General features: G+C 40.3%; 2 protein-coding genes across 4 annotated transcripts; both read left to right on the top strand.

Moving 5' to 3' along the window:
- Positions 1 to 1,229: 1,229 nt before the first annotated feature.
- PPBP (pro-platelet basic protein) lies at positions 1,230 to 2,539 on the top strand (the record flags this gene model as incomplete). Its single annotated transcript, XM_082610750.1, has 3 exons — positions 1,230 to 1,350; positions 1,649 to 1,784; positions 1,911 to 2,539. 3 exons carry the CDS (start codon positions 1,230 to 1,232, stop codon positions 2,011 to 2,013), a joined length of 360 nt encoding a protein of 119 aa, XP_082466876.1. The 3' UTR covers positions 2,014 to 2,539.
- Positions 2,540 to 6,843: 4,304 nt separating this feature from the next.
- LOC309795646 (platelet factor 4-like) lies at positions 6,844 to 8,068 on the top strand. 3 transcript variants are annotated; one of them, XM_082608211.1, is made up of 3 exons: positions 6,844 to 6,980; positions 7,299 to 7,425; positions 7,568 to 8,068. In XM_082608211.1, the coding sequence occupies exons 1-3, from the start codon at positions 6,896 to 6,898 to the stop codon at positions 7,653 to 7,655; spliced, it is 300 nt and encodes a 99-aa protein (XP_082464337.1). In that variant the 5' UTR covers positions 6,844 to 6,895; the 3' UTR covers positions 7,656 to 8,068. The 3 variants fall into 3 exon arrangements, with proteins under 3 accessions (XP_082464337.1, XP_082464336.1, XP_082464335.1); XM_082608210.1 differs by having other exon boundaries at positions 7,296 to 7,425; XM_082608209.1 differs by having other exon boundaries at positions 7,260 to 7,425.
- The last annotated feature ends 4,220 nt before the right edge of the window (positions 8,069 to 12,288 follow it).

Genomic DNA, 12,288 nt, shown 5'->3' with positions numbered 1-12,288 from the left:
ACTTGAGGAATAAAGATGTTACTGCAGTTCATATAAAAGTTCAAAAATGGAAACACCTTCAAGGTCACCAATGGGACAGAAGTTGAACAAGAGCCCATGCTATAGAATGTTATGCAGACATTGAAAAGAGTGGGGAAAAGTGACACTGAGGTAGCATGCAAGGATGCTGAAGACATATTTTTGAAGGATAAAAGCTATATAATAATCCCATTTATATAAAAAAATCTATATCTACCTCTTTATATATTTATCTCTATGTATTGGGTTGGCCAAAAAGTTACCCAATATTATGTGTGTGGCTCTATGTATATGTATATGTGTGTATATAAATGTAGAGAGAATAGAAAACTAGTGCCAAGTTGTTACCAGTGGTTACCATCGGAGACCGGGAATGTGGAGTAATGATGAAGAGGAACTTGCATGCTTTATCCCACATGCATCTGCAGGTTATGCATCTTTTACAGTGAATTGTATTATACATTTCTCAGCTAGATTAACAATGAAAAATAAAGCTGCTGGGTCTTGTTTTCTAGGGTATACTCAGATGATAGAAAAAAGTAGTTTATTTTATAACAGAAAAGAGGATGAGTTTGCTTCTAGTTTCTGGATAAAATTACAAAAGATAATATATTTGGAAGACAGAAAGAAGCCCATAAACTAATATGCAAAGTGAGACTTTGATGGTAATTGGCTCCTATTTTATCCACATACTCCAAACGAATCCCAGTACTTATCAACAACCAAGATAGGAACATCTGCTTTCCTTGGCAACTGGAAAGAGAAGATAACTCTCTTTTCCAAGGGCCGCATACTTATGCTTTCAGATACACATAAAGTGTCTATAAGGCCTCTAAATTGCATTATAGGAAAGGCAGGGCATATTACATAATTATACAAAGAAAATATATGTAATATTTCAGTCTAGTTCTTGCCTGAGTAGAGTATTAAATATGTGTAAGGGAGATGGATACTGAGAAGGGGGGAGTGAGAGTGTGCAGGGATGCTTAAAATGAAATTTAGCAGGAATTTGACTTGCCTGGCATTTATCTGGGTTGGGCACAACTTGACCACTCTTACACATATATTACCACACATCCTCACTTCCCCCATCCCTATCCTTTTTCTCCCTACTGGCCTTGAGGGAGTGTGTATAAAAGACAGCAGGAGACCGTGAAAGCGACTTAGCTGCAGACTCCCAGGCTAACACCTCTAACTCAGTCTTTTCTGCCATGAGCCTCAGAGGCAGCACCACCTCCTCCTGTACCAGGGCCATCCCACTTCCTGTCCTGCAGGAGTTGCTGCTGATGTCACTGCTCCTGACCACGCTGGTTCCCTCCACCACTGGAGAACGTAAGAGAAACTTAGGGAAAGCTGAAGGTGGAGTCTCTGTTTCCCTGCACCTGAGGCTGCTTCTGCTGCAGCTGTGTCTGGGGGATGGACTGTCCTGATGCTCCTGGGACTGGAGAAGGGCACTATATGAATAACTCTAAATGGAGGCGCTGCACTCATGTGCCAGGAATTCTGTTAGGGTACTTTCCTAAAGGTTTACCGATCAGACTCGCAATGGCCTTGTGAGAGAGGTACCCATCAATAGGGAAGATCCTTGAGATAATCATGACCACTCATAGAATCACACCTTCTACCCTAGCTAAAAGTATGGATAGAAGGCGGTACATTGAACTTCGCTGCTCATGTTTGAAGACCACCTCTGGCATTCATCCCAGTAACATCCAAAGTTTGGAAGTGATCAGGGCAGGACCCCACTGCACCAACATCGAAGTAATGTAAGTCTCTGCTTCTGCAGTATTGCCTCACTAGGGAAGCCCTTCACCTCCAACCCTACCGACACTGTTGGATCCCTTCTGATAGTGTGCCAGGATGCTCTCGGATAATTCTATTCTCTCTTGCAGAGCAACGTTGAAGAATGAGAAGAAAATCTGCCTGGACCCAGAAGCTCCCAGAATCAAGAAAATAGTCCAGAAAATATTGGAAGATGGTGGGTCAGCTGCTTAATCTTTTCGCTTTCTGTCAAGCCATTTTATCTCCCAAGAAGGATAAAAGTTTGAGGTCTTGGCTTTCTAGAGTTCTTATTTATCCAGGATACCGAGTAATACCGTATGAAGCTTTGGATGTGTGTTCTGTTCTGCTCAAAAAGTCACATTTTGTTCTGAGATGGCTGATTAATAGATGACAGAGAGAAGATGAAAGTAAGCATGGCTAGAGTGTAAGATAAGCTCAAGGATGCATTGTACAACAGGGGGAATAGAGCCAATATTTCATAATAACTGTAAATGGAAAGTAACTTTAAAAATTGCATAAAAATTTAAAAATTAATAAAAAAAGAAAGTAAGCAAGGCTAGTTTCAAAATACGTGGTTTACTCCCTAACTCTTGGCTAAATGTGGTACTGTGTTTTGCATTTCCTCTTTAAAAATTTCTTTCCAAATACAACCGTGTTCACTTATCTTGCTCCTCTGTACTGTTAGACTAGATGTGCCCATGATGATTCCATAATGGTCAGTGATATTAGGCACCACACAGGGCCCAGCATGGAACACTTGCTCAATAAATGTTTATTAATATATTTAGGCACTTATATATTAATAGTGTTTAAATAGTGTTTTTCATTGTCTTAGTCCTAGGATGTCTTGTTTCAAAACATTCTCTGAAAGATTTTTCTAATGTTTATTTTAGCTTTCAAATCCTAAAAATAATAAAGCTGTAGAATGTGAGTCTTGTAAGCAGTGGTTATTTACTTTAAAGTGGATATATTTAATACCAGGAGAGCAAAAAATTTATGATGATATATGATATCATATATATTTTTAATAATATATGATAGTATTTTCAATAATAATAATAACAACACAGATTCTACTTGATGTTGAATGTGTTACCCTGACATGTTTGTACATATTTGCATTTACTAAATATATAGTTGGTAACCATTTCAGTATGAGAATCAGCCTTGCAAATAAACACAATAGAGAATTTAAGCTTTACCAGGCTACTAATTGTTATTTTACAATCAACAGAACTTTCTTTAATGTCTAATCCCTTAAATTTACACCCATACTATTCTTAAAGAAATATTAATATAAAATCAAATTTATTATTGCTTTGTTTTCATATATTATTACTTTTAACAAAATTATTAGGGGAAAAAGCCTTATCCTTTTATTTTTTTAAACTTTGGTATTTAACAATATGGCCAACAAAAGTCACTAGCTGATGATACGTGCTATTTTTAATGTACTATAGTAATAGCTAAACTTTATTAATAACTATTAATATTATAAGTTATATTAATAAGATTAATATTCCAGACAAAATAATTGTTCTGCATGCATTACAATTAAATAATTGTAAAGAATTAAATAATTCTTACAAGGTAGCTATGATCTAGTTAAAAGCATGTCCTCTAAAGAGAGAGTAACTTAGTCCACCACTTGCCAGCTGTGTAAATTTGGGCAGGTTGCATAACCTCTCTGTGCCTAAGTTTCTTCATCTCTAAAATGGCATAATAATATTGCTTATCTCATAGAGTTGATGTGAAATTAACAGTTAATAAATTCAAAGTGCTGAAGATAATGAATGTCACACAATAACCCATATGTCAATGTTAGTTAGTATTTATTATTATTACCATTAGTATTCCCAGTGTTATAGGGAAGAAAAACGAAGTTCAAAGAGATTAGGAAATTTGCCTCAGAATCAGATAACTAAGGAGGTGACAGAGTGGCAATTTGAAACTGTGCTCTTAAGCACATACCATATCACTTTGCTTGATTTTTCTTTCTCTAATTAAGAGATTACATTATATATCACATAATGTTATTGACACGGAAAATAGGACTTGATACATAAATAGCATACTGCATATACTATGATGGTTATAGGAGAAGATATCAGTTCATCTATCCCAAACTGCACATGGACCTTGGGGAGCACTCATGTATTAAGCACATAGTTCACAAACTCTGCATTATTAGGTTTCCTTTTATTATCTCCTCACTATTTTAGGTTTAATGCCTTAGATGTTTGTCTACAAAATAAATACTTTTATTAAGTAATAGTTAACAAATAACATACGTGAATAAACATGTAATAAATAAAGCAGTAAATGGTGACTGCAGTCGTGGTGATCAGTTTTTCTCCAATAATTTAAAATAGCTCAGCATCTCATTCATTTCTCTAGTGGTTTCCTACTGAAATCCAACAGGGCCACCTCTTGAGACATGACACAGTTTTTACACTATGCTAATACCTCCTGCATAATGCATATGTCTCTTACTTTTGTGTGCACATATTGAATTACTCTATTTAGATGCAGAGAAAGAATGAATGAATTGTCACTACTCCCTGGGTTCCTTTATACTGCAAATTTTGAAATCTGCAGGGTAAGGTTGTACAAATCCAGTATGTTGCCCATCCATATGCCAAACCACCCCTCCTATCCATTCCCTCTGGGCTAACTCAATTTGGGATCTCAAGTTTCATTTCCATAAACATGTATGACTTATACATTCTGTACCAGCCATTGCACGGATGCTGGATATTCAAAGACTATAAGTCACAGAGACGTGCCATTGAAGAGAGTACTGTCTGGTGGGAGAGGCAGACAGGCTGACAAATAATCACAACCACAAGTTCATATAGAGGTGTGCTCCAACTACACAAAGAAACAGACACATGAACACGTCAAAGCCTCATTTTCAACATTTATCATCTATCTTCACTAGTGTAGTACTTTATACTGAGTTCCTTCCAGGGAGCTAGAATAGTGATAGACAGTACTACCTCTCACCACACGCAGCTTTCCATTTAGGAAGAGAAACCATTTTTTTTTTTTTTTTTTTTTTTTGCGGTACGTGGGCCTCTCACAGTTGTGGCCTCTCCCCTTGCGGAGCACAGGCTCCGGACACACAGGCTCAGCGGCCATGGCTCACGGGCCCAGGCACTCCGCGGCATGTGGGATCTTCCCGGACCGGGGCACGAACCCGTGTCCCCTGCATCGGCAGGTGGACTCTCAACCACTGCGCCACCAGGGAAGCCCAAGAAGAGAAAGCATTTTAAACACATTTAAATATATATGAATGTGTGTGTGTATGTCATATATTTGTGTTTGTATGAGCTGTGAGAAACAGGAGAAGCAGTGGGTGTTACAGGACAACAACAGGGAAAACAAGTAGCTTTAGCTGTTGGGGAAGGCCACTGTGGGGAGGTGATATTTAAGCAGACACCAGAAATATGAATAGACCTAGCCAGCTGAAAAGACAGGTGGTGGGAGAGTAAGAGAAAGCACATTCCAGGCCCAGGGACTGAATTCCATATCCCTGCAGAAATCTGGTCCTGCTGAGCATTAAGGGGTCTGCTAGTTCCATGCAGTGGGCTCCTGAGGCCCTTCACCACTGTTAATCAGTGTGACAGGGAGCCTCTGGCTTTGAGATGAGGGTGTGCTTTGCCCTGATCAAGAGCCAAAGTCATTCTTTTTCAGGGAAGGGAAGATGGTCTATATTGATCTCTGGATCTTTTCTGTGAAGGATTCTGTTGCATCTTTTCCACCCGCAACTCACAGATGCTCTGTGTCCTCCTGAGAGCTTCACTACTCCCGCCAATGGTGCAGCCCATCTCACCCTGTCACTTGTACTGGCCAGGTGGCAGCAGGCACTGGGAAATATGGCCTGAAAACTCTCCTTGACCTCTCTTCTTCCTGAGCAGAATGGAGAAACATCCAGGTAGCAATTTTTATAGAAAGCGTGCATCCAAACATTATCATTACAATTTTTCTCAGAATAAGAAGATAGATGAGGCTAACTGAGCTTGCTTTCTAGAGTATATTGGATGATGGTTGGTAGAGCCAGGTGGATCCCATTCAAGAGACTGAGGAGACTTTCCACATTCACGTGAAATTTGGAAGCAAGTCATCACCTGGAGACCAAATTCAACTCTTTAATAGCAGAAAACAATGACAAATGGCACATCTGGAAGAAACGCACCTGCCAAACTCAACTCAATGGTAATCAACAAAAAAGGCAGAAGTGAAGGAGCAGTTCTTTTTTTTTTAACATCTTTATTGGAGTATAATTGCTTTACAATGGTGTTAGTTTCTGCTTTATAACAAAGTGAATCAGCTATATGTATACATATATCCCCATATATCTTCCCTCTTTTGTCTCTCTCCCACCCTCCCTATCCCACCCCTCTAGGTGTCACAAAGCACCGAGTTGATGTCCCTGTGCAATGCGGCTGCTTCCCACTAGCTATCTATTTTACGCTTGGTAATGTATATATGTCCATGCAGCTCTCTCACTTTGTCACAGCTTACCCTTCCCCCTCCCCATATCTTCAAGTCCATGCTCTAGTTAAGTCTGTGTCTTTATTCCCATCTTACCCCTAGGATCTTCATGAACGTTTTTTTCCCTTAGATTCCATATATATGTGTTAGCATACGGTATTTGTTCTTGATGAGGCAGTTGAGAGTTGAGAAGGAAACAAACTTTCCTGCTGTACCAACTGCAACACGGTGACTACAGAGAACTCTACTGTTGCACATAACCAAGAAAACATACATTTTTATAAGGTTCAAGTACTGTTTCTAACTGCACAAATGTGCATGTATTATATGAATTCAGGGTGGCGGTTGGATCCTGCTACCAGCTCCCAGCAAGACTGCTGATTCTTTTCCTTTTGCCCTAATCTTGGCTGCCCAGTGCCCAACTCTGCAGAAGTGTCTCAGCTTCCGCACCGCAGTTCTCCATCCTCAACCCCAGGCTTCCGACGAAGTTGACCCACCGCGGGTATAAAACGGCCTGAGAGTCTCGGGAACCACCGGTCTGCGGAGCGCCAGCCCGGGCTGCCCCTGTGCTCGCGGCTCCTGCTGGCATCTCTGCGACATGAGCCTGGCAGCGGGCACCCGCGCCCCCGGCCCACGGCCCAGCCTCGGGCTGCTGCTCCTACTAGCCGTCGCTCTCGCCCAAGGTGAGAGCTGAATGAAGCAGGGCCTGGGGGAGGTCGGGGGCGGCGGGGAAAGGGTGCGGGAGCCCCCGGGCTGGGGCGGAGTCTGTACCCTTCTCGGTTCCCAGCTGTGATTGACCGAGCGCGGCTAAGAGCGCAGGCGCTGTGCCAGGTGCTGCCCGCTGCGCTCTACCACCTGGACAGTCAGACACTTTCTGAGGGAGGTCTGGTTTGTGGATGAGGAAGTGAAGGTCAGACGCCACGCCACGAGAAGACCCCTAAGGTACCTCTGGCTATTCACAGAGTCGTCACTCTCCACCGTCCCCGCCCCACCCGCAGTAGACTCTGAAGGTGGAGCTGGAGACCTGCGCTGCGTGTGTGTGAAGACCACCTCTGTGGTCCATCCCCGGAGCATCTCCAGCCTGGAGGTGATCGGGGCTGGACTCCACTGCCCCAACCCCCAACTGATGTGAGTCCTTGCACCCGCTTCCTTCGTGCCCACCCTCTTCTCCTCTCCCCTTCCCTACGGCCCCTCTCCACCCGCCTCCCGCCAGCCTAATCCCAAATTCAAACCCAAGGACTGAAAGGCGCGCCTCTTCTTTCCCTGGCAGAGCTACGCTGAAGGACGGGAGGAAAATTTGCCTGGACCCGCAGAATCCTCTGTATAAGAAAATAATCAAGAAACTTTTGAAGAGTTAGCTCTTAAATCTGTACTTTTGAAGAGTCAGCTGCCTAAATCTGTACTTTTGCTATATAAAGTGTTTCTTCTTTCTTTTTTTTCGTTTTCAATCTAACTGTGGAAAAATCATCTGATGATTTTATTATCCTTGAAATTCTACATAAACAAAATAAATGAAGTTGTGGTATAGTCAATATGTATTAATAGAGGAAAGAAATAATGTTGACATATCACAATTTCATATAAAGAAAAATCTCCAGAATTTTAAGCAAAAATACATTTTGAAAGAAGGTTTGGTTTAATAAAGACTGGTTTTACTTGGTGTTGTATGTTGGTTGATATATATTTGCATATTTCCAGGATTGCATTACTTAATAACTACTTATTTACATAATAATGTCATGATTATTTTTGCCAATAAATATTAATTGCACTTAAGTTTTCTGGGCTGCTTTTTTTAAAAAAAAATTAAGTAAATAAAGTAGACTCTGCTTTTACTCCCTTAAGATTTATACTTTACCCCAGTATAGAAAATTAATAAAAATGAAACTAGAATTCTCTACAACTTAGTGGAAATATACTGATACTTTCCAGAGCATTACATTAAAATATTGTACTCTTTATTGATCCTTTGATAATGCTGACATTTAACAAAAATGAAATGGTAAAGACAGTTCCTGTACTCATGTTACTGCCTGTAATAAATTCCACATTTGGCAAACTTACAGAATTGGTCCTTATTACATTCCATTTATATAACATGAGTTTTGCTCTAAGCATGAAAATGTCTTTAATAGACTTTTCCCTCAGTATTCTCGGGTTCAGTAAAACCTTATTTGCAGTTTACCACTGTTCCATAAATCTCTTAACATTGGAAATATTGAGATTGTGTGTTAAACAGCTGTGGAAATTAGGAGAGATACAGGTTCTATTTTCATTTATGCTTTAAGAAGACACTACTATACTTTAGGAAGAAAGGATGGCATTGAAAGTTGGGTGTGTTAGTTACTTTGTTTCTGTAACAAAGTACCACAAACTCAATGGCTTTAACAACACAAATTTATTATCTCACAGTTCTAGACATCACAAGTCCAAAACGGGACTTACAGGCTAATGTCAAGGTGTCCTCAGAGCTTCATTCCTTCTGGAGGTTCTAGGGGAGAATCTATGTCCTGTCTTTCTCAGCTTCTAGAGGCCACCTGCATTCTTCAGCTCCTGGTCCCTTCCTCTATCTTCAAACTACATCACTCCAACCTTTACTTGTGTTGTCACCTCTGACTCTTCTTCTTATACCCTGCCTGCCTCTTAAAAAGGGCCTGTGATTATGCTGTGCCACTTGGATAATCCCACTATACCCACTTGGATAATCTAAAATAATCTTCCCATCTCAAGATCTTTTCACATCTGTGAAATCTTTTTTGCCATATAAGGTAACATTTTCACAAGGTTCTAGAGGTTAGTATATGGAAATTTTTATTCAGCCTACCATAGTGGGCAAGAAGGCAGAATCTAGTTGAGGCAGGAGAAAGCTACAGACCTTTACTCATGAGCCAAAGTCATTTCAACCTAAGGTGTCAATGTTTGTGTACAGGGAGGATTAGACTGCTAAGAGAAAATGGAGAATGTCCATTTCAGTCTCCTTGGGGTGGGAGAAAGGGAGGAAGCTTTGAGATAACAAACTACTTAAATAGATGCTATTTATAGAGACTTATGAAGTACCAGAGTACCATCTAAATTTTCACGACTTTGCACGTCAGGTAATATTATTCCCATTGTAGAGTTGAAGTAACAGTCTCCGAAAGGTTAAGGTGTCTCCCAAGACCAGTTTGTTAGAGGCTGAGCAGATCAATCTGACTTTCAACTCCTCGCTCTTGCTTTCATGCTGCGCTGCCTTTCACACAAGCTAGTGGCATGTTAGCTAATTTTTTCAGAGAGGAACTGACCCAAAAACCAGCTCGTGGAGGTGGTGTATGAATTTGCCAGGGGCAAAGGGAAGAATGAAACTGCCACAAGATGACAAAGTAGAAAGACACAAGATCATTAAGTCCTCAGGATGTTTACCATTCTGCAGAACTGGAATGTCTATGGGGGTGGGTCTCCCAACTAGTTTTCACCCATTTGGTGTTTCTCACTTTCGATCCATCTTGTGCACCTTCACTCAAATTATCTGCAAGGTCCAAAGTTCTTATCATGGCGCACAAGGTTGTGCTATACTCACTTCCCCTTTGTGCCTTAGTTTCTTCATCCATGAAATGTGGATGAGTGTCTACTTCATAGATTATTGTGTAGACTAAGTAGATGATGTATGTGAAACACTTGGCATAGTTCCTCATACATAGTCTGTGCTTAAAAATTAGCAATGATTAATTGTTACTATTGCCTTCTTTTCTTTTTTCTTTTTTTGCTTTCAATATTGTTCTTAACACACAATTCCAGTCAGTTTGAAGTGTTGAGTAAGGCATTTAACAGAGTGGTTCTTGGTGATAAGTAGAAAAAAAAAAAAAAAAAAGTTGCAATAGCAATAAAAGTTTCTCAAACCAAATGAACTTTGGGAAAGAATACAGTGAAATTGGCTGTGAATGGTACAATACTTTTTTGCCTATTTTCCTTTTACTGCCTGCATCAAACAACATATTTAGTTGGATTCAATAACTCCTAGGTATGACTCAAAGGGCCAAAGGACCTAAACAAATTGTGCAAAGTCAACCAATGCTGGTGCCTTGTAAATTCTCCCTTCAGAATTACCTTGGCTAACCAGCCAGAGAATGCTTTCAAGTGGTCGCTTTTATCAGCAATGGCACTGGGAGAGGACTCTCCTACCAGGAAAAGGCTAAATTAGAGAACAAGTTACTGTAGCTGCCTGCTGTTCAAACATTCATGGAGTGATATAGATTGAATGTACTTGAACTTGAATGATTTTTTCTTTCTTTTTCTTCTTCTTTTTTTTTTTTTTTTTTGGCTGGAAGTAGTCAGCAGAAAATGTCCACAACCAAGTGCTTACTGCACAGTCACAGGCCCTATCAACAAACAAAACCACCAAAGGGTATTTTGCTCTGGGACATTCTTCAGCATTTTTCTAATTTTTGCTTTTTCCACCCCCCCTTTTAAGGTCTTTGTGGTAAAAACAGTTTCCTCTTCAATGCATAGAGTATTGAGGTCTTAGTTGGTTATAAAGATATATTCATATTTTTTTCTCATTATAAAAACAATGAATACATGCTCACTACAGAAACTTAGAAATACAGAGGGAATAAGGAGGAAACTTTAAAAAAAAAACTGTAATTTCACTACTCAAAATGTTCTTTTCATTTTTAAAAATATTAGTCATTTGATGTAGTTATGAGGTGAACTGCTGATTTTCAATAAAATGCCATTGTACACAATCATAAAAGGAACACAGTAATTACTTCATTGCAATGAAACTAGTTAGGGAGTATTCTTTTTCCAATTTTGGTTAATAAAATAAGTTTTTACTTGGCCAGAGAAATAATATCAAACCCATGTGACCTGGCATCTATTTATAGATTTATAGGTACTGTGTATGTATGTATTCACTGTGTGTGTATGTATGCATGTATAGACACACAGGCCTAAAACAAGTTTAAAATACAATACTTATACTTGCTTTGTCAAGTATTGTGTTTTGATATTTTATTTTCTATACTTGTTACAGAACTTAGGTTCGTCTTCTTGCTGCTCAAAAGCCAGCATTTGGGAGGCAAGTGTTGGTTGGAAAAGGAAAGGTTGCTTTATTCAGGAGGGTTGCAACCTGGTGAGAAGGTAGACCTCATGTCCTAAAACCAACTCTGAAGATTCTGCTTGACCATGAAAGGTTTTAAAGGGAGAAAGAATCATTTGGTGAAGGGGGTCAAAGTCTTCATTATCTTTCACTGTGGGCACTTTCTTTTGATTGGTTGGTGGTGAGGTAGCAGGGTGGTGTTCCAGGAATCTTGTGCTCAGTCTGAAGTTACCATCCTCCACCTAGGTGAGGGCCTTAGTTCCTGCAGAAGAACTCAAAGGTATTTTGTTACGTATATTCCTTGAGGAGGAACCAGAACCCTGCCCCATGACTGGACTATTGTTTCTTGACTGCTCCTTTGTTTCTGCATCCCTTCCCTTTCTTGATAAACAACTCTTTGAATCTGTCCTTTGGAGCTCAGGAAAGGTCTAGGAGGCTGAATGAAGCCTATTTCCTACCAACAAGAATCGAGGGCATGGATGGGACCTCCCTGGTGGTCTAATGGTAAAGACTCCACCTTCCAACGCAGGGGATGTGGGTTCAATTCCTGGTCAGGGAACTAAGATCCCACATGCTGCAGGGCAACTAAGCCCACATGCCACCACTACCGACCTGTACCGCTCAACGAGAGAGCCTGCGTGCCACAAACTACAGAGCCCATGCACTCTGGAGCCCGCGTGCCACAACTAGAGAGAGAAAACCCACACGCCACAACTAGAGAGAAGCCCGCACACTGCAACAAAAGATCCCGCATGCCATAACTAAGACCCGATTCAACCAAAAAATAAAAAATAAATAAATATTAAAAAAGAAAAACAATCGAGGGCATGGAAAGGATTTGTACCTGGGACCCCACCACAGGGTGCTGCTCTGTTTCATACTAGCCTATCCTATTTATCCACTTAAAAATAAAT

Source organism: Mesoplodon mirus (genome assembly GCF_964341445.2).
Source record: "Mesoplodon mirus genome assembly, chromosome: 2".
Taxonomy (NCBI): domain Eukaryota; kingdom Metazoa; phylum Chordata; class Mammalia; order Artiodactyla; family Ziphiidae; genus Mesoplodon; species Mesoplodon mirus.
Note: the sequence above shows the minus strand (reverse complement) of the source record. Positions and strands in the feature narration are given on the sequence as shown.